Raw genomic sequence first — 21,264 nt, 5'->3', positions numbered from 1 at the left:
TCAAATAAAAATACATATTTTAGCTTTTTTGGAATCTGTGCAGCAAACGTCCAGCCTAAGCTTTTAATTATACTTCACTCTCAATTATACAAATTAAGAGGGAATGTACTTTTAAAAAACCAATTTATATGTTACTTTGAAATTCTCTGATTTAATATTTTGGGAAGTCACAAGTCTGGCAACAATTATACAATAGTCTTTGAATATCACAGTTTTAAGATCTTCCCTATTATAAATTAAAACTCTTTACCCAACTGATGCAAAATATTAGCCTAAAATCTTAATTTTTAGATCCAACTAAGCCTTTTGAAAAATCTAACTATGAATAATTTTCAAGACTTTCTAGAAATCTGTCTGGTTAAAACACAACTATAAGGTAAGATTCTTTTTAGTAAATACTTTACCCTCACAATCTGGGTGTGCTGTCGTTCAACAGCAAGGTGTAGGGCAGTTTGCTGGTTCACATTCTGGATATCCAGGTTAGCATTACCCTGAACAAGAAGAACAAAGTTTACATACTCAAAATTTGACAACTGTGAACACTAAAACTATAACTCTTCATGAGGAATAAATAACACAGAACACTGCTGACCACTTTCCTCTCTTCTAGCTACCGCAACATTGTTCTTGTAACAGTTGCTGGCAATACAGCAAAAACTGGATGGGGCAGCAAACTTTCTGAGATAGAACAGCACGTTTACAATAATTATTTATTATGGTGACTCCATATAGGAACAGTTAAAGAACAAAGTTCAGTACAGAGCTCAAACACAGCTCCATCTCAATCTCCATTATACAGTAAGAGGTAATTAGTTCCTTTTAAACTGTAAATGATATTTTCTAAAAAGTTTTATTAGTGAGTCTTCTTATTGGATTTAGATTTACTTTAATGACCTAATAAGGTCACCTACTCTTGCTGCATGACTGAGTTCTTATTCAGTGAAAAGGAACTTTGCTGGAGGGTGAGAAGACAATGTTTAATTAATTAGTACATAAAAATACTTACTACAGGGAAAGCAGAAAGTCCTACCAGGGTCCTGTTGATAGTCAAAGCACTATATGAGAACAGCTGATGCCAAGGACAGAGGAAAGGAACTGAGAAGCAAAATTCTGAACTCACTGGCACCAAGGGACCTGGAGCTTCAAGAACTTAAGCAAGGATTCTGCCATTTCATGCTCATTTCCTCGGCTCTAACACGGTTATAGTACAACCTATTTCCAGGGTCACTGTGATGATGGGCTTCAGGGAGGCTGCCCCAAAATAATTCCACTTTGGAATACTGATTATCTTGAATTAAAGTTACTTAAGAAACAGCCAGTGCAAGGACACTCTGACCTTCCTTTGTTCCCCTGAAAGCAGGAAATAAATTCTCTGTGAAGACTATCCTCCCTGCACTTGAAGGGTAGAAGGCATCCTTATTGCCAGAGATAAGGAATTAAGGGCCAAGAACTGACTATATAAATAAACTTTGTCACTTCATTTATTTATTTATTTGCTATCCCAAGCGCAAACCCCTTTGTGAATTCTCCACAAATAATTGTTTGTTTAAAAGGTATAAAAGCTGCCTGCTTTGGTCACTTTGGATAGTCTCATATTTTTCTGAGCTCCCATATGTACAAAATTAAATGTGTTTTTGTCTTCTTGTTATATCTCATGTCAATTTAATTATTAGACTAGCCAAAGAACCTAGAAGGGAAGAAATAATTTTCCTTCCCTCCAGGAAGGATTAAGAAAAATAACAGGTAAAACTGCCCTATATCTAGACGAATTATGTTCTAGTTCATGAACATTGGACTTACTTCCAGTTTGAGGTTATTACAAATAAAGCTGCTACAAATATTTAGTACAAGTATTTGTGTGGAAATGTTCTCTTGGGTACATACTAGAAGGGGGGCTGCTGGGTTGTACAGTAAATACATGTTTAACTTTATTAAGAACTGCCAAACTGTTCTCAAAATGGCTGCTCTGAAAAACACCAGCAATGTATGTGAATTCTAAGTGCACCACACCCTAACCAACATTTGGTTAATTTTCGTCATTTTCGTTGGTAGGTAGTAGTAGTAGATTAGTAGTATTTCACCGTGTTCGTAATTTCTAATCCCCTAATGACCTGTGGTAATTGAAGCAAAATCACAGGAAATAAAGGTCAACATACAAAAAATAACTGTATTTCTATATGTTTGCAATATACAGACACTGAACTTTTAAACACTACAATTTATAATAGCATGAAAAAATTACTTAAAGATAAATCTAAAAAAAAAAGATCAATCTAAAATGTGCAGAGCAACCAAAATGCCAAGACTTTTTAATAGAAACTAATAATCTGATTCTAAAATTTATAGGAAAATTCAAAAGATCTAAAATATTGAGGTAATTCTGAGAAAGAAGAACAAAGAACAAAGTTGGAGGACTTTAACTGATTTCAAGACTTACTAAAAAACAATAATCAAGATAGTGTGACATTGGTATAACGTCAGTTATCTGTATTTTGGATTGAAAAGGAAATTATCACAATTAACAATACTTCTAAGAGCAGTAACTTAATAATAAAGGCTTACTAGTCAATGGTATTGTAATAGCATTGTATGGTGACAGAGGACAGCTACACTTGTGGTGAGCACAGCAAAATGAATAGCATTCCAACTGTCAAATCACTATGTTGTATACCTGAAACTAATGTAACATTGTGTGTCAACTATACTTCAATAAAAAAATAATAAAAATTATGCCTTAAAATGGCAGGGGAAAACAAAGTTTAACTTTTGCACTATTTTTTTAATCTAAACTAGAATTCTATAGCTCATGGAGTGTCTATCCTATAATGTGATGCTAATTACATATAATGAACAATTTACTAAATTCTTCTGCTCTTTCATCTTCTTAACTTAGACTGTAAGTTCCTTGAAGTCAGAGAGCACAGATAATTCTTTGGTAACTTCAGTGCTTCTCTATGGCATATGTATTTAAAATTTTTGCTGAAAAACTAAAACATCATAAAACTAAAAGAAATAAGTTCCCCCAAGATCCAATCTCATAAAAATATAACGTCATCTTATTTCAGAGATGAATGAAATGACTGAGGTGAACCTGTGCTGCTATCCAGCCAAGATTCCAGGAGTCTAGCAGTGGTCATGACCTAAATCCCCAGATCCTGGCTGCAGCCTGGTGTTACCTGATGGCAGCTGGCCACACAAGCTTAGATACCAACATAATGGTTCTTGGTCCTACGGCTAATGGATACTTACACAACAGTGGCAGCAATTCTGGAAAATCTCTGTTTGTTGATGCCTATTTCATCAGACCAACCCAGGAACACTGCAGGAGGGAGTACTCAGGGCTAAAGGATACCCTCCACCCCCTTACACACACACACACACACACACACACACACACACACACACACGCCGCGCGCGCACACACACACACGCACATGCACACACACAGCACTACCCTTCATTTAAGAACCAGTGTCAGGAAGAATGAATAGGTACCATATCTGAATTTGCATCATCCTGGGGTTTTACTGTAACCTACCAACAGGTAGTTGATGAAGTAATAAATGAATGAATGGCAATATTATGGCACAGCTTTTCCTACCTGATGTACCAACAGTTCGGCCACTTCTACATGATTGTTAAGGGCAGCCAGATGCAAGGCAGTATAACCATCATCTTTCTTCTCATCCACAATCCATGGTCTTGGTAATTTAGATAGTAAAACACGCATTGCACTGAAAGTCAAGTTTATATGATTTTGATACTTACATAATTTGATATTTAATTAAATATTTCATTATTTTCTTTAGAAAAAATATGTAAAGGAAACTTTTGAAATAAAAAACATTCTTCTTTAAAGAAAATTATGCCTGGGCGCCTGGGTGGCTCAGTTGTTAGGCATCTGCCTTCGGCTCAGGTCATGATCCCAGGGTCCTGGGATCGAGTCCCACATCAGGCTCCCTGCTCGGCGGGAAGCCTGCTTCTCCCTCTCCCACTCCCCCTGCTTGTGTTCCCTCTCTCGCTGTCTCTCTCTCTGTTAAAAAATAAATTTAAAAAAGCTTAAAAAAATAAAATAAAATTATGCCCTCAGAGACAAAGGAATTATATTTTTTTCTAAATCTCTAATGTGCAGCTTTTTGATGCTTTAAGAGGTAAACAAACTATCACCATTTGGGGAATAGAATCAAACTAGAATAGGAGTATTACAAGGGGAAAACATTATGAGAGGGAAAAAAAACCAAAGGGGAAAGAAATATATCCAAACAAGGACATTATTTATGGTTTTGTGGAAACTCTTAGGTTCAATTTGAATAGTATCTATTAATGAAAGAGTTAATAAAGAACAGCCAGGTAACAACAACAAAGTAGGAATAATAGTAATAAAAAGACAAATTTCATGTAACTGGTAGATTATCATGAATTGCAGTTAAAAATCTGATATATGTCATTTAGCAGTGCTAAATCTAGTTGATACCAAAACATGCAAAATGGTAATTATAATTTGATATTTAAAATTTAAGGATAACAAAATATTTCCAGAGCAAGACAGTTATCCTAAAGACCATCAAAGATTAAAGCATAAAAGAGCAGGAGATGTAATAATCAAGAAGTGATACTTCTTCAAAAATAAACTACTGGGACTACTTCAGAATAAAAAGCTTTTGCACAGCAAAGGAAACCATCAACAAAAGACAACCTACTCAATGGGAGAAGATATGTGCAAATGATGTATCTGATAAAGGGTTAACATCCAAAATATATAAAGAATTTATACAACTAAACTCCAAAAAAACCAATTTGATTAAAAAATGGGCAGAGGACCTGAATAGACATTTTTCTAAAGAAGACATACAGATGTCCAACAGACACATGAGAAGATGCACAACATCACTAATCATCGGGAAATGTAAATCAAAACCACAATGAGACATCACTTTACACCTTGTAAAATAGCTAAAATCAGAGACAAGAAATAACATGCTGGTGAGAAGGTAGAGAAAAAGGAACCCTAGTGTACTGTTGGTGGGAAAATAAATTGGTACAGCTACTGTGGAAAACAGTATGGAGGGTCCTCAAAAAATTAAAAATAAAAATATCATATGATCCAATAATTCTACTACCAGGTATTTACCCAAAGAAAACAAAAACACTAATTCAAAAACATATGTGCACCCCTGTTCACTGCATTTACAATAGACAAGATATGGAAGCAATCCAAGTGTCCACTGATAGACGAAATGGATAAAGAAGATGTGGTGTATATATACAATGAAATATTACTTGGACATAAAAAGGATGAGATCTTGCCATTTGTGACAACAGGGATGGACCTAGAGGATACTATGCTAAGTGAAACAAGTCAGAGAATACTATATGATTTAACTTATATGTGGAATCTAAAAAACAAATGAATAAACAAACAGCAGAATCAGACCTATAAATACAGAGAACAAACTGATGGTTGCAAGAAGCGAGGGGGATATGGGGCTAGGGAGGGGGAGTATATACCCAAAGTATATTGAGAATCACAGCTTAAAGACAGCTTTCAGTGGCTGTTACTAAAGTTATAATCACTGCTTAGGGGTGAGAGAATTCTTTGGAAATCTATGGAAACTATGGACCCCCCCCCCCCCACCTCCCAGAGAATGCACATTATATAGCTCTGCCCACAATTTTGAGTCTACAAACCCCTAAATCCCACTTGCGGACCTCATACAAAGCTCAGGTTTCCTGCTTTAGTTCATTTACAGTAATTACAAGGATTCTAATCTTCCTCCTTCACCGGATTAAAATAAGATACCAGATACTGGGATACCTGGCTGGCTCAGTTGGTAGAGCATGTGATTCTTTTTTTTTTTTTAAGGTTTTTTTTTTAATAGAAATCTTTTGAATTTATTTTTTTTTAAGATTTTTTTTTATTTATTTGAGAGAGAGAGAATGAGAGATAGGGAGCACGAGAGGGAAGAGGGTCAGAGGGAGAAGCAGGCTCCCTGCCGAGCAGGGAGCCCGACGCGGGACTCGATCCCGGGACTCCAGGATCATGACCTGAGCCGAAGGCAGTCGCTTAACCAACTGAGCCACCCAGGCGCCCAGAGCATGTGACTCTTAATCTCATGGTTGTGAGTTCGAGCCCCACATTGGGTGCAGAGATTACTTAAAAATAAAATCTTTTAAAAGAGAGAGAGAGATACTAGATATGATGCAACTGCCTCAGATTCTTAATGGGGAAGAGTTCTAGAACCACACTGTATTACTGAATGTTTGGATTTGGCATAATCATGATGCCAGTGCCAAACATTATCTAGCACTCTACACATCTGACCATGTGAGAAATGGAATTTATAAGGGTTTTATGATTCTTTTGGAGAGTTTAGAAGATGTAAGCATTAAATCATGTGGGAAAAAAGTTTCAGTAAAAAAAACGTAATTATAAGATAATGTAAACACATTGATTTAAACAAAAACTGTGATAGGATTTATGTTGAGAGAAACGGTGATGTCAACAGTTTTAAATCTTCATTTCTCATGACACGAAATCAGTAGATAGCATCTACAATTGATACATTAGGAAAACTGCAGGACAAGCTGGAAGTTATTGGGGAAGGGGCGTAGGGGGAACAAAGGGATGAGCAGGGATAAAGCAGAACACAGTTCTCTTTTATTATATATAAGCTCTGTAGTAGTATTTGACTTAGCTATGCATATATATTAGATTTTAAAAATTTAAGTCAAAACACTAAAATAATATTTAGGCTTACTATGTTAAAATCTTCTAAATTTGCTACTCTAGTTCTTATAGCCAAGATATATAAATAGGACAATAAGTTTTACATTATAAGGTGTGGTTTCATTTCATCAATTTTTTTTTTTTAAGTCACATTATTGAATAGATATCCTTAAGAAGACGGTTCTTATGAAACCATGTTTCCCACTACTTTGCATTCCTGTTTCGGAAGTACCTTCCCATATTATGCTGCCAACAACTCGAAAGAAAGGGAAAGAGGAGTAGTTCCTTCTCTGGGCATAAGCTATCCACTGAGATGGAGCCATCACTAACTTGTTCTGGGCTTTTGCATTTCCTAAGTGAAAAAGCTAGAGAAAGCTGAAGTCTCTCAGAAAGAACAGCCAATGGCTCAGAAGGTTAGTGAGACACTTCAACAGAAATAGATATGTATTCCTGAAAGCCTACTGCCTCTCTACTCTCTTACTACATTTTACCTTTTGCTTTTCCTCTCAGTACAAAATGAGTAACTGAAGTATAAGAGCAAAATAAAGATGGTAATTCCAGGCTACTGTTCGAAGTGACAAAAATGATCCCAGTCCCTTCTAGATAACATTCTATAAAGTCCATCAAATCCTAATACTAAAATGCAAAATTCAGATTTTCAGAGAGCAAGTTTTCACTTCAGAACCAATCCATTCTGTTAATTAGTCCCACTTACGTGGGGTGGACAATCTGAGAAGCCCACAGTCCAACCAGGCATGCCGCTGCCGGCTGTCCCCTGCAGCGCTGTCGTTCCTCAAGAGGAGACTTAGGCTGTAAGCACTCAGGCCCACAGGGCTGCTGGGATCAGGGTGTTACCAGTTTGGCACATCAATAACTGTATTGAGTCAACAGGCTCTCACCTGTGGAGCACAGTATATGAGATTTGGTGGTATTTTTCCTAATGCCCAAACACTCTTCTTTAGTTCTCAATCTGGTTGTTTTCCAAGAGGTTAAGGACATGGATGGTTTAAAGATAAGATCTTACTACCGGTTAAGCAGGCATTTGTGAATAGTGCCAAAGAAGCATTAAGTTCCGGAACAACTAATAGTGGTGCCTACTATAATCCCTGGCACTTGGTAATACTCAAACGTTTGCTGAATGATGAACAAATGAGTTCTAAGAAGTAGAGGGACAAGCAGCTGTCTACATTGGTATGTAGCAGTCAAATGGCACTGGGTCCATTTTTAGGGCCTGCCATGCTTTATAAACTTTCTTCAGAGATAGGCAACGTTTTTCTAAACAAACCCAAGTAGATAAACTGTGGAGGTCTTACATATTAATGTAAAAAAAAAAAATAAGAACTATAGCACACACTAGGTGTTCACTAAATGCTTGCTAAGTTAATGAACAATCCCTCAAATAATAAAGCTAATAAAGCCTGTTAGTCCAGAATTCATAAAGGAACCTACTAAGAAAGTTGATCAATCCCAAGCAGAAGTTCTTCAGGGCATACTTAAAGCAGATCAGTATGTGATATTCTAAACATATTTTTGTTCGATACCTACCCCCATCTGAATGGATGCAGACAAGAAGCCTAGAAAGATACATACCCAGATGCTATCCATGGTAATCACTTTAATAAATGAATATCGCTGGTTTTTATTTTCTTTCATCTACTTATAGCTAGTCAACAGACATTAGTTAGATGTTTTTAAATTCTTTTTTTGGTGTGCTTTTATCCCCCACCCCCACCAAACTTTTTTTTGACAGATACCACAATTAAAAGGCTCATTAATGTAGCCTAATTTTGTTAAGTAAGAATTTGGATATAGTAGAATTTAGCTCAATATGAGAAAGAGATATGCAACAATTCAGACTGCAGAAGAGTTGTATAGCTGAATACTCGAGTATTCTTAAACTAAAGACAACCAAAATTACCTCTTAAACGACCAGTTACTTCTCCTTCTATGTTTAAACCAGGGCCCCGTTTTACTTATCTTTATGTCCCCTTTGTATGCCTAGGAAAAGGAGCTCAAAGTTCTGTTCAACGGAACAAAAGAAGAAACAATCAAATGAACAATCATTTTCTGAATATAATGGGAGGCGAGAATTTATCAACCTATTAAATTTCTGGTATACTCTTAAGTCCCCAAGAGTGGTAATTCCCTAACTAGTTTCATTATTACAAACCAGAGCAGGAGCATGGTGTGGTGGTAAAGAGCTCAAAGTCTGAAGCCAAACTATCTGGGTTCAAATTCTGGCATTAGCAAAGTGAATGGCTGGTGACTTGAGCAGTTACTTAACTTCTATGCCTTGGTTTCCTCAACTATAAAATGTGAGAAGAATCACAGATTCTATTTCAAAGAAGTTGTTATGAAAATTTTAAAGGGTTTAGAAGAGTACCCAGCACTTTATATATTTGCTTTAAAAAAAAAAACAGGGGCGCCTGGGTGGCTCAGTCGTTGAGCGTTGCCTTTGGCTCAGGTCATGATCCCCGCATCGGGCTCCCTGCTCAGTGGGAAGCCTGCTTCCCCCTCTCACACTCCCCCTGCTTGTGTTCCTTCTCTTGCTGTCTCTCTCTCTGTCAAATAAATACATAAAATCTTTAAAAAAATAAAAATAAAAAAATAAAAAAACAATAACCACAACAAAAAAACCTTTCACTGTTACAAAATGGTTAGAAAAAAATGAGGCGATTTAGAAACCTGAAAGTTAACCTATCTTAAACTGAGACAGGTGTCATCTTCTCACAATATGTGTAAAAGTATTCCAATACCTAGGAAAGCTGGCTCTTCAAAACTGCCAAATGTCCAAAGAAGCACTCTTCATGTCACTGCTTTAAAAGAGTCATCCAAAATAATTCACCTGCTATGGTATTAAATGCTAAAGACAAAAAGAGTATCAAGGACAAACTTCCCTTGTAGGAGACTGAGCTTAAAAAACTGGTAATAGTTTTTCTTGATTCTTAATTGAATCAATACTTAATACAATACTGTATTTGAATTAAGAACAAGGTATAGATTTGGTTTAGGGAAGAACAAAGCTTCTCTTGGGTATTTTTGTTTTGTAAAATCTTAAAAACTGTATCTCCACAATTACATTAGATTTGATGTTATAATATTCTTTTCTCCTTGGTTAAAAAAATTTCAACTTTACAATTTATTGTGAATATGCTATTAAAATTTAGAGCAAAAGTATTTTTCCTTTGAAGCATACAGATTAGGTTAATGACTAATTCATAGTCTCTGGTAAAGTAGAAATGTTATAGATTAGGTTAATGACTAATTCATAGTCTCTGGTAAAGTAGAAATGATCATGCCTAAATGTTATTTCAAAAAATTTAAAAGGAATGGCAATGTCAAAAGAAGAGAAAAAAATACTTTGCATCTGAAAATGAAATAGAATAAAAATGTTATTAATAGTTCTGTATGTAATATATAGTATGGAATAATAATAGTTTTGTATGTATAGTTTCAATATAAAAGTACACAATTACTCAAAAGCATTCCAGACCATTTCTCATCTAAGCACTACAAAAAAATAACTGAAACTGACATTGAATTAAAAGTTTTAATTAGCATTTTTCCAAGATTTCATTTACACACTACTCTTTTCTTCCTTAATGATCTCTCTCCATTTTTAATACATAGGTTCTACTTACCATTTCTACATATTTTCCATTCAAATATTATTCCTTAAATTTAAAAAGCATGTGTAGCAACAACTAGCTCTAAAGATAACCCTGCAAAATCTCTTCAGGCCTTCAGTTATGTAAAATATCATCATCCATAATATTTTTTACTAACAAAAAATTAGGTTATGAAATATATTTTGGCAGCAAAGGGATTTTACTTGTTCCAGGTCTGTCTAAAGACTGCCTTGCAACTAGCCAGGGTAATATTTTTCCTCTTTCCTTTTTTTCTCTGCAGTGCTTCTAAGTATAGTGACAGCCGCATCAGGCTTTCCTAGTCTCAGCGCAAGCTCAGTGAAAATCTGGGAAATGTAAGTGGAAACATGAGAGACCGCTTTATTTGGCAGTGCTTTAAAAAAAGGGGGGGGCGGGCAGAACAAATGGCAAAGCAGTGTTTGTACCGCAGGATGAACAATCAATAGGCAGAAAGCAAGATAGAAGCTTCCTCCACTTTTGGATCGACAATCGACAGCTGAGAGACTATTTTTTGCTATGGTTGACTAAATATGGTCAGGGAAGAGAGAGGCACAAGAGAGCCTGTTTGCCTGGGAGTGCATGTTTCAAATGCTTAGCTGCCTATAAAGCTGTAACAGTTTAGCCCGTGGCCACTGAGAGAAGAATATAAGTTAACCTCTGTAGTGACCATGGGGAAGTCCTGACCTTGCTTGCAGACTTGACCTCTGGATATGACAAGGTGGCTTCACTACAGATCTACCAATTAATCCTGGAAACTAAAAACCAAAAACAAATCAAAAAAAAAACCAAAAAAACAAAAAAACAACTTCACAGCAAGAAAGATACAGAATATTTCCTGAGAAGTCAGAAGAACCTAATGTATTCTGGTGGGCAAAAGAAAATAGGGTGAATGTTTACAGTTACTTGGGGGGAGTGAGGTGTGTTTTGGTTTTTGGCTTTTTGTTTTTTTTAGATTATAAAATTAACTTCCTTTGCAACCTTCTCCCCTCTTCTGAAGCATTTTATCTGAAAATAAGCAAAGTTCATTTTCTTGGCCATTATACCAACCTTCCTTGGTTGCTTAACTTTCTGTACAGCAGATACAAAGCACTCATATCTGTGCAATATTGGTAATATGACCTTCCAAATCAAATGGCCAACTTTGATTCAGTTTTGTTGTTTGTTTTTTTTAAGGCGAAGGGAAGGGAGAGGGAAAAGATGGCTTTTTTGGGTTTTTCTGTTTGTTCATTTGTTTTTCAAATGTATCTTAAAAGGTGAGGTTCTGTGTTCACTGATACGGCCCCCTTGCTTCCCTCAGCTCATGGAAAGAAGTGCTGAATCAGCGAATAGAGTGAAGGAACGATCAAGAGGAGATGGCAGCTGCTGATGTGACTCTCTAGGTCATTATCTGTCTTCCTCCTGCAAAAGCTGCATGGCACTAAACTTACAGGTAACAGCACCATAAGGCCTGCACTTTTAAGGATACTTAGGACTTTCTGCATGCTTACCTATTATGACTCAATACATGCTTCTATTGTTAAAGTCTATCTGGGCATTGCCTAATTTCATAGTTCAAGTAGACAGCTTATGTAGCGTGAAAAGGAATGTTGCTCAAGTATCCTGGCAGATAATTCTTGATCTCAAAAATGTACAAATCCATTACTGTCACTGATGTTACTGAAGATTTAGTCTTTGTTTCAGATTAAATAATGATTTTGCATCCTTAGTAAATCACATCCTGCTTCCAAAGTATGCTACCTTTTAAAAACTATTAACTATTTCAAGGTTTAGTCAACCAAGAGACTTGGCAGATCACAAAATACTTAATGCTAACTTTTAGTTGGTCCCAAAAATAAATCAGAATGTGCATGGTAAATCCTAACACTGCACTGCTGAAACTGCTGTAGTGCTGGGCCATCTACTGCTACATTCTGATTTGTTCTCTATGAGCTTCACCAACTTTTTATCACGGGCTGCAGAAATTCTACTTTCCCTACCTTTTTGTTTTCTCCTTTCCCGAATATGAAAATTTCTTACGGTGTTCTTTTAAATTAACCTTTTAATACCACAGTAATTAAAGGCAACTCACCAACTATAATGTCTTTTCAAGCTAAATGATCAAGTGCAAACCCTGGTGCCACAGGCTAATACCTTTAATTCTTTTCAGTGAGACTTTAGAAAAGACTGTTCTGGTAGTGATCCTTTACATTAAAAAAATTAAAGAATCAAAAGAACCAAACTCACCAAAATTAGATATTTATACATCTATTCAAAAGTGTATTCAATCCAAACAAAAGCACCAAAATGCAAAATTCAGGTAAGTAACTAATAAAGACAAAGGAACAAGAAAGAAGTTCTCAAATAATCATGAGTTCCTTATCTGAGACCTTTAAAAAAAAAAAAACAAAAAATTCATCATCTTTAAAACTTCAGTTCACTCACACTCTAAAAAGATCTAGCTTTTCTCCTTGTTCTTTCAACTTTAGAGTCAATATCAGAAGAAGTACTAATTGGTTAACCGGTTAAGTTTTCAATAAGATATCTAGTTTGTAAAAAGAATTTGCACTGAATTCATTACTATCTACTTGCAGGATCTAGAAACAAAATAAGAAGAAATTCCTCTGAAGACAATGAAGAAACACTAGGCTGATCTTACCAATTTCTGAAATATACTCTATAAAACCTCCACTGATTCCCTGAATCTCTTGCAAAAACAACCAGATCAGGACAAAGTTCAACAGATAACTGGCTAGTGTTTAGAAGTATCTATGTCCACCAAGAACAAGGAGCCATAAATGGCACTAATGCCATGCTTCAGGTAAATCTGTTATAGTTTAGTCTTTGATAGTCTCTGCAAATGATCTACCACTACTCTGTATCAGTAAACTAAATGTTTTACTAACAAATGGGAAAATAAAACATTTCACGTTTTTACAGCTAATAACTTAGTAAAACCTACTCAGAGTACATACTTCTTTATGTACCCATATGAACATACAATGCTATGGAATGTAAAGAAGTATGTATTTTTGGTAGGCAATAAACTGCCAGGAGGGAACTACACTGCAGCTAAAAGAAGCCCTTGCTTCTTTCTGTGTGAATGACCTTCATATGGTAAATTAACCTAATATCAAAGAGATGACCTTTGAGAATACTAACACCATAAAAATGCACCTACTACTTCTAGATGGAAACTAAATGCTGCGAAGATTTCGACTTTGTGGAAAAAAAAAAAAGTTCAACTGAGGAGATTTAAAATTATCATGAAACTCCTTTTAAATCTTCTAAGTTAAAATGTACTATGTTTTACATTTTTAAATTAAGTAATCACATGATTAAAATTTGAATACAGAAAAGAAATCAGTATTACTAGAAGAGTGAGGGATACACATGACCTATTTTCTGTCTCCACAATATGATCTTAATTGAAGTATATATCATATTAGTAGGATTAACTGATTTGTTAAGAATAACAAGGTATAACAAAAGCTGATGTCATTACATTTTAACAATTGTTCTTGATTGATAAATTTATAGTCTACTAATATCAGAGGAATTTCTGAACAAGTTTTGTTGTTTTAAGCTTTCTTTTTGAAAGCTACATAGTCATAATTCGAAAAGACTATCTTTTAAGTAACATTCTACTCTCAAAAAAAAAGCGTTGTCCTCAAATTAATCAGGTCCTTAACCTAGTCTTCGCTTTGGATAAATACCGTTAGTACTTAGAATATATTAAAACATAAGATTTATGCATGAAAAATGACAAAATTCTGGGCCATATTGTAGGTTAACAGGGCACATTGGTAAAAGATTGCCAAATATTTAAAAGAAATTAATTTATTATCGATATCATCCTTGAATTTGTTTCTCCAAAGGGGCACATAAAATGAAAACGCTATAGCCAAGAAACCAATTTACACAGACAGAATAATCATGTTTCACTGGTACTGGGCAACAGCAATTCAATTTTTACAAACATGTTAGGGCCCACTATTTCTAATGTGTTGGAGATATCACAATACTTTTTTTGTACCTGATACAAAATTTATTTTGTATAATATACACCTATATATTAACAGAAATCGTAAATAATAAAGCGGCTGGCAATACTTTATAAGCAGTACCTGTTTCAAGCTATTATGATAGACGTAGAAAAAAAGAAATACTAATATTCATATACTCTAATCATTTCTTACTAAAAGTATTATTTCAACTGGAATATTCAGATGTGTATAAAAAGCATAATGATATTTGAAAATTTTTATGTGTCCCAAGTTGAACAGAAATGGCTATAAGGTCAACTACAGTTATAATTGAAAATATGTATCTCAAAAGTATAGGTTCCTCTATAAAACTACTCAAAGGGTATTACTATACTCATGTTTTATAACATTCTAAAATTATAGAGCATTATAAAATTGTAGAACAATTATATCCATTATTCTCTAGGCATGAAAGTTTTTAATAATTATTTTAAAACATCCTGGTGACAAAGATTCTCATTGCTATAATATTAAGAGTACATAATCCTCAGAAAATAAAATGGCAGCATCTGCTATTCATTTTAAAAAGATTATATACTGATTCTAGTGCTTACAAGTTTAACTGAACATATCTGAGTCTTTTCAGTCATTCTAAAATGTCACATCCATCACTCAGATCAGCTGTTCATTTTTAACTGAGTACATAGTAAACTCTGGGCATCTGCTGACACTGGTGTAACTCAAACATTTCAACTGTCTCTCTGACAGGGATAACAGATGCTGACATTATCAAATGCTGTACTATTTTTTTTCCATGGCCTCTCCTTGCCCCGATATGGCCAGTATATGAAACTGAACTGCCATCCAAAAGCACACTTGAGCAACTGGATCTGCTAAACAGCTTCCACAGAACTAGTAAAAATAGAAGCCAGTTTTATTGCTATCTTCAGCACTTAAGTCCAGGCAATTTAACACCTGTTTCATTTCTATTAGAATAAATTGAAAGAATTGTAGTTACATTAATTTCACCAGCAGCATGATACTTACGAACCAACAAATGCAGAATATACTTAATAGGAGAATTTTTTGAATACTGCCTGAATTAGTGCTGACCTTTTCCCAGTTTAATTCAAAACAGTAACTGTTTCTTTACTCTGTATTTCACTGAAAGCACTTACTTTATAGGCAAACTATAGTATCTCAAAGTTTTATTTTTGCAAGTATATTTAAGAAGGTATCCCCTTCCCTGATACTGAAATGCAACACTGAAATCAAATTACAACAAACATTTGCTGTACTGACTTTTAAAGTATTACTCATGTAGTAATTTTAATACTTAAATTCATTGATTATAGCTATGCGCCACAAGTCCATGTATTATTAAGCTGATAATGGAACTAACTAGGCAATCTGTACCCAAAATGACGGAGAACTCAGTCAGGGAAATAGACCTCTAAAAGGGTTAAATTACTAACCTATGATTAGTAACACTACATAAGCAAAAAAAAGAAAAAAGTTGGCATGCATGGTAGTTCCTTTCAACACAAGTCCAAGCAATACACTGAATACACATGTGATCTATTTATAAACCAAAGGGCAGAGGTATTGTCTTAAGGCCACTCATATTCCTTCACCCTCCCTATCAGAAACTTGCTATTAGCTCTCAAGTGTAATACTAAATAAAGGAGCAGCGGTAGAAAGGTTACCAGTACTCTTCCCTAACTTATTAGCTTACTTGGTTCACTGCCTAAAGATAAATACAAAATAGTACTCTGAAATACATCAAGGTCTATTTGTTCCTTCAACTGCTGTTGGTTTTAAAACAGGTTATTGTCTACATTTAAGAATTATGCAAAGCTGTACATTGATAATTCCTTAATGCATCAACAAAATGTTAAAGGGCAAAGACTTGCTCTGTTCGAGTAGGAAATAGTAGGAAAAGTGCCTTCAAAATAAAAAAGTTTACATGTAATGACTGAAGTACTGACATGAGAATATCTAACATCTGTAGAAAGTCCATAACCATAATTGTACAAATAAAAAGCATTTCAACTTTTTTGTATCCTACACTAGCAGCACTGCAATGCTTTGCTAGAGCTGGTAAAATGGAACCAAATCGCCTCTTCAATGGATTTGGTCCCCTTCAACCAGCTGTAGCTATGCATTGATTACTACAGGACAGCCAACGTTTTCATTTATGAGTATCAATCACATGTTGACTAATTTCAGGTTATTTAAGTTATTCAGATTGTGGTTTAAGTAAAATAATTTGTTACTGTTAATTCTCCTTGGGAGAATCATAGTGGTTAACAATGTTTCTAAAAAGTTTTATGAAAAATGTGTGGATGACTTAAGGACTGCAAATAAAATAATTTTACTTATTTACCGTCTTGATGTTACATTTTTTTATCTTCAGAATAGAAATGGCAATGAAATGTAGCCTATGCTGCATAATAAAAAAACACACTTCCTCCAAAGGAAGAAAATATTTGGGAAGGTGACCTAAAACCTACCTGAACATAATGGGAACACCACAGTGTGGTTCCCATGGACATGCACGTATTTTAAATTTAAAGAAAAATATAACATTAAATATAATACTCTAGAAATGCTGGGTCACTATCTTCCAGGATTAGCATTTAATTTTACTGCTATTTACCTGAATATTGATAGACAAAGGTAAAAAAGAAAAATGAACGATTCTGCAGACTATTTTGTGCAGAGACTGAAACAGTATCTAGTTCTTCCAACCCCAAAACAAAAGTTTTTAACCTTTAGAAAAGAAAGGAAATGCTAAGTATCATGGCTTTTTACTATGTAGGTATTTCACCTCTCCATACTTGTTTCCTTAGTTGTAAAATGAAGATCTCTTCTAATAATAACATCCTATGACTCTCCTCACTCTGTCTTCTTTGTCCTTCACAAAATAAATATACACACAAGCCTCTCACAAGGGAAAGAAAATGAAGGAAGAGGAAAAATGATAAGTTATCCAACATCCCTCCATTTTTCTTACTGACTGCAATATAATTATAGATAATAAAATGTTCTTTAACACATGGAAACAAACATTTCAGTAATTAATGAAGGGTTAACCAACGCTTAACCAACTTAACCAGGCGCCCCTGCCTGTGAAGTTATCTTAGCATTAACCTAAAAACACAAGTGTATCACATCATGTGGTCTATTCATATTTTGCTGTTACTTTTCACACTCAATTTATATTAAAGAAAAATTTGTAAATAACACTATATAAGGTACCTCCAAAATATCTATCCGGTATCAGTACTTCCAAAATACTTAGCTGGTTTTTGGCCAGCTCTGCAGAGAATACTGCTAATTTATTTTCATGCCTGTTAAGGAGATCTAGTAACTTAATTAAGAGCTAAAAATGCAACATCCTCACAGAAAGTATCTAAGTACTGTGCCAATTAATGCTATTCCAAAGAAATTTAGTTTTCATTTTCAACAAAAGAAATGCTTCCTGCTCTTCATTTAAATCTGAAATTTCACCTGTATACAAAAAAAGATAATATGGCTAAACTCTAGGGAAAATATCTCTAAATATCAAAAATAAGAAAAAGCATCGTTCTTGGTTAAGATTCCTGAAATAAAAGATCTATATTAAGACATATGCTATTCTAAAATGCTCCAAATTTTATAAACCATGATACCAAAATACTCAAGCATCTCAGAATGAAAGCTTATATTGCCTCCCACAATTCTGAAAGAAAAGAAATGGCTTTATAATTCTTTCTCTCTTAATGTCTCTGCTGTTATACCATGAGGAAACATCAAGATCAGCTTTGAAATCCAGAACCTACATTGATCTGAGGCTTTGAAATTTAGATTTCAAAGTATAGTCTTCAAAAATATTGGACATTTTTCATAACTGGGGATATTATATTTTCTTTTTAAAAAGGACAACCAGGGGTGCCTGGGTGGCTCAGTCAGTTAAGCATCTGCTTTTGGCTCAGGTCATGATCCCAGGGTCCTGGGATCGAGCCCCATATTGGGCTCCCTGCTCCACGGGGGTCTACTTCTCCCTCTCCTCCCCGCTCATGCTGTCTCTCACTAACTCTGTCTCTCTCTCTAATAAATAAAATCTTTAAAAATAAATAAATAAATAAATAAATAAATAGCACAACCAATAACTCTACTGTGTTATTAACTTATTGCCGAAAAATCATTACTGCTTACTATAGGCAAAGCTAAGGAATAGAATGCTACTTAAATCCCACAGGTATACACATGCACATATAAACTTTGGAAACTTTTCCATATTGCTAACCACAATAAATTGAAATAATTGTAAGTAAACATTTGTGTTGGTATTAAGTTACATTCCCAATGTAAATGATTTGCTGTAGAAATAATATATATATATTCTAATAAAAAAAACCCTCAAAATTAGCTAAGAATTATATTAACTGAAGTACCATCAATTGTAATTAAAATTGACTATACATGAAGTTCAACAATTAAGCCAAGTATACTAAAGAAGTATAACTGTAGTTTAAAACAAAGATCACAAAGAACAAATTAAAATGTTATAATTCAAGGTAAGAGATTCATCACGTTATATAAGTTATAAAATGCTTATAAGAAAGCGGAAAATATTGGCACATATTAATCATGTCTAATATTTTATTTAAAAATGCTAATTTCATCAGGTTCTGAAAATAATAAATGAACTATATCTGGTTTCCTCAAATAAGTGTTAAGGCCAAAGACTTTTTCTTTTTTTTTTTAAAGATTTTATTTATTTATTTGACAGAGAGAGACACAGCAAGAGAGGGAACATGAGCAGGGGGAGTGGGAGAGGGAGAAGCAGGCTTCCCGCCGAGCAGGGAGCCCGATGTGGGACTCGATCCCAGGACCCTGGGATCATGACCTGAGCCGAAGGCAGACGCTTAACGACTGAGCCACCCAGGAGCCCCAAGGCCAAAGAGTTTTTTAAAAAAATTCTGAGTACACCAAAAATGATTCCTTCTGTCTTTTGACATCACTCATCAGTACAAGGGGAAAAAAAGCATATTTTAAGAATAAAAAATCTGATATGAAAAAAAGAACTGAAAACAACCTCAATCTGCAATTTCAACTGATATATAAGTTGTATAATCTTCTGATATTCTTTAGAGTCCAATTAAAATCACTCTTTATCTGGCAATCTATAGTCACAATTGCATGAAATGTCTTAAGGAAATAGGAACAAAAAACAATCTTATAGCTTTAACTAAAGCACTTGGCTGCATAATAAAAATGGCTTTTTTCCCCCTTTTTTAAAATGTCACCTAAAAAAAAAAAATGTCACCTGACACCAGTTATTTGATTGGAGGAATCACCCTTATAAATTTTGAAGGGAATTCTCAAGATATATGCAAGAAGTAAAGAAATGTTAGTATACTCTCTCCTCCTTGTATAGGCTTATTACCATTATTAAATATACTATCCCTACTCCCAGTAAAGTGAAATATTGAAAATATTTAATTGTTTCCTAAACACTTCAATATTCAGTTTATCTTAAACTTTATAATTTAATGTGATAAGCTAAACTTCCTCAATAAAATCTCTCTTTTTTTTAAAGATTTCATTTATTTATTTGGGGGGGCATAAGTAGGGGGGAGGGACAGAGGAAGAGGGAGAAGCAGACTCCCTGCTGAGCAGGGAGCCTGACACGGAGCTCGATCCCAGGACCCTGGGATCGTGACCTGAGCTGAAGGCAGACCCTTTACTGACTGAGCCAATTATTGATGCCCCAATAAAATCTCTTTTTGACCATTCTAATCTGAAATAATTTCTGTTTGAACTCCTAGCAGTTTCTCTACAGAATCCGTAACTAATCTCATTACATCCTGTGACACCTAGCACTGTCCTGTCAAATTAAGACTAACATTTATTAAGGCCCTATCACAGTCAAGGCACTGTGGGGGATATACAAATGAAAAGGAGTGCCCACAATTTTAACAGAAAGAAACACAGAAATACCACACTAACAAACATAAAGTGCAATAAAATAAGAACAAAGAACAAGTTAGTATAGGGCAAACAAAATAATTTCAATGATGAGAGCTAGGAGCTCTGAAAGAAAGATGGTTAAGACCAAGAAGGGAAGGGGATAAGGACATTTTGACCAAAGAAGATGCTTAAATAGATGAGGAAAGTAGACAAGATATTTTAGAAAAGGGAACAGCATAATGTAGCTGAAGGGAAAGGTAGAAGAGGGATTTTAATTAGTGGGAGACAAAGTTAGAAAAACAGGCTTAAGACAAACCGCAAATGGGTATGAAGACCAAGTTCAAGGTACGCAAATTTTATTCTATGTACAATAGGAAGCAACTTAAGATTTGGGAACAGGGGAGAGGTGCCATTATATCTATGCCTTTAGAATGCTAAGTTGGTAACTGTATGAAAGTTAAATCAGAGATAACACCAAATCAGAGAGAACAATTAGAAAGATACTGTAATAGTTCAAGTAAAAGTGGTAAGTACTTAATTAGATCAGCAACAATGAAATAGGAAGAATGGGACAGATTGGAAAAGACTAGTAGAATAAATGGAATTTGAGAACTAACTGGAAGTTGAGAATTAGTGAGAGAGTAGTCAAAGATAACCCTAAACCAAGAGGCAGCAAGGGGACTGATGGCTGTATTAATACATTCTTAGTTAAATCATTCACTGTCCATGTGTTTCAGTCTTGAAACCATAATACAGAAAAAGTAATACAAGGTAGTTAAGAGCTATTATTCTTTTTTCTTTTTTAAAGTAGGCTCCATGTGGAGAAAGGGGAACCCTCTTACACTGTTGGTGGGAATGCAAGCTAGCACAGCCACTCTGGAAAACAGTATGGAGTTCCTCAAAAAGTTGAAAATAGAGCTACCCTATGACCCAGCAATTGCATTACTGGGTATTTATCCCAAAGGTACAA

General features: G+C 34.8%; 1 protein-coding gene and 1 long non-coding RNA gene across 4 annotated transcripts in view; one reads left to right on the top strand and one right to left on the bottom strand.

Annotated features, from left to right (window-relative positions):
- The window catches only part of MIB1 (mindbomb E3 ubiquitin protein ligase 1), a 133,989-nt gene that overhangs the window by 26,560 nt on the left and 86,165 nt on the right, over positions 1–21,264 (bottom strand). The window contains exons 13-14 of one of the 2 annotated variants that reach the window (XM_027576776.2): positions 3,602–3,734; positions 405–491 (exon numbers count right to left, since the gene is read on the bottom strand). In XM_027576776.2, the coding sequence (XP_027432577.1) occupies positions 405–491; positions 3,602–3,734 (220 nt within the window). The remainder of the gene's footprint in view (positions 1–404; positions 492–3,601; positions 3,735–21,264) is intronic. The other variant, XM_027576777.2, reaches the window with a different exon arrangement.
- LOC113912917 lies at positions 10,978–13,161 on the top strand. 2 transcript variants are annotated; one of them, XR_003517035.1, is made up of 3 exons: positions 10,978–11,092; positions 11,672–11,803; positions 12,945–13,161. It is a non-coding gene; the product is annotated as an uncharacterized LOC113912917 (long non-coding RNA). The 2 variants fall into 2 exon arrangements; XR_003517034.1 differs by having other exon boundaries at positions 11,030–11,240.

Source organism: Zalophus californianus, chromosome 14 (genome assembly GCF_009762305.2).
Source record: "Zalophus californianus isolate mZalCal1 chromosome 14, mZalCal1.pri.v2, whole genome shotgun sequence".
NCBI lineage: Eukaryota > Metazoa > Chordata > Mammalia > Carnivora > Otariidae > Zalophus > Zalophus californianus.
The sequence above is the reverse complement of the archived record's forward strand: the minus strand, read 5'-3'. Positions and strand labels throughout refer to the sequence as shown.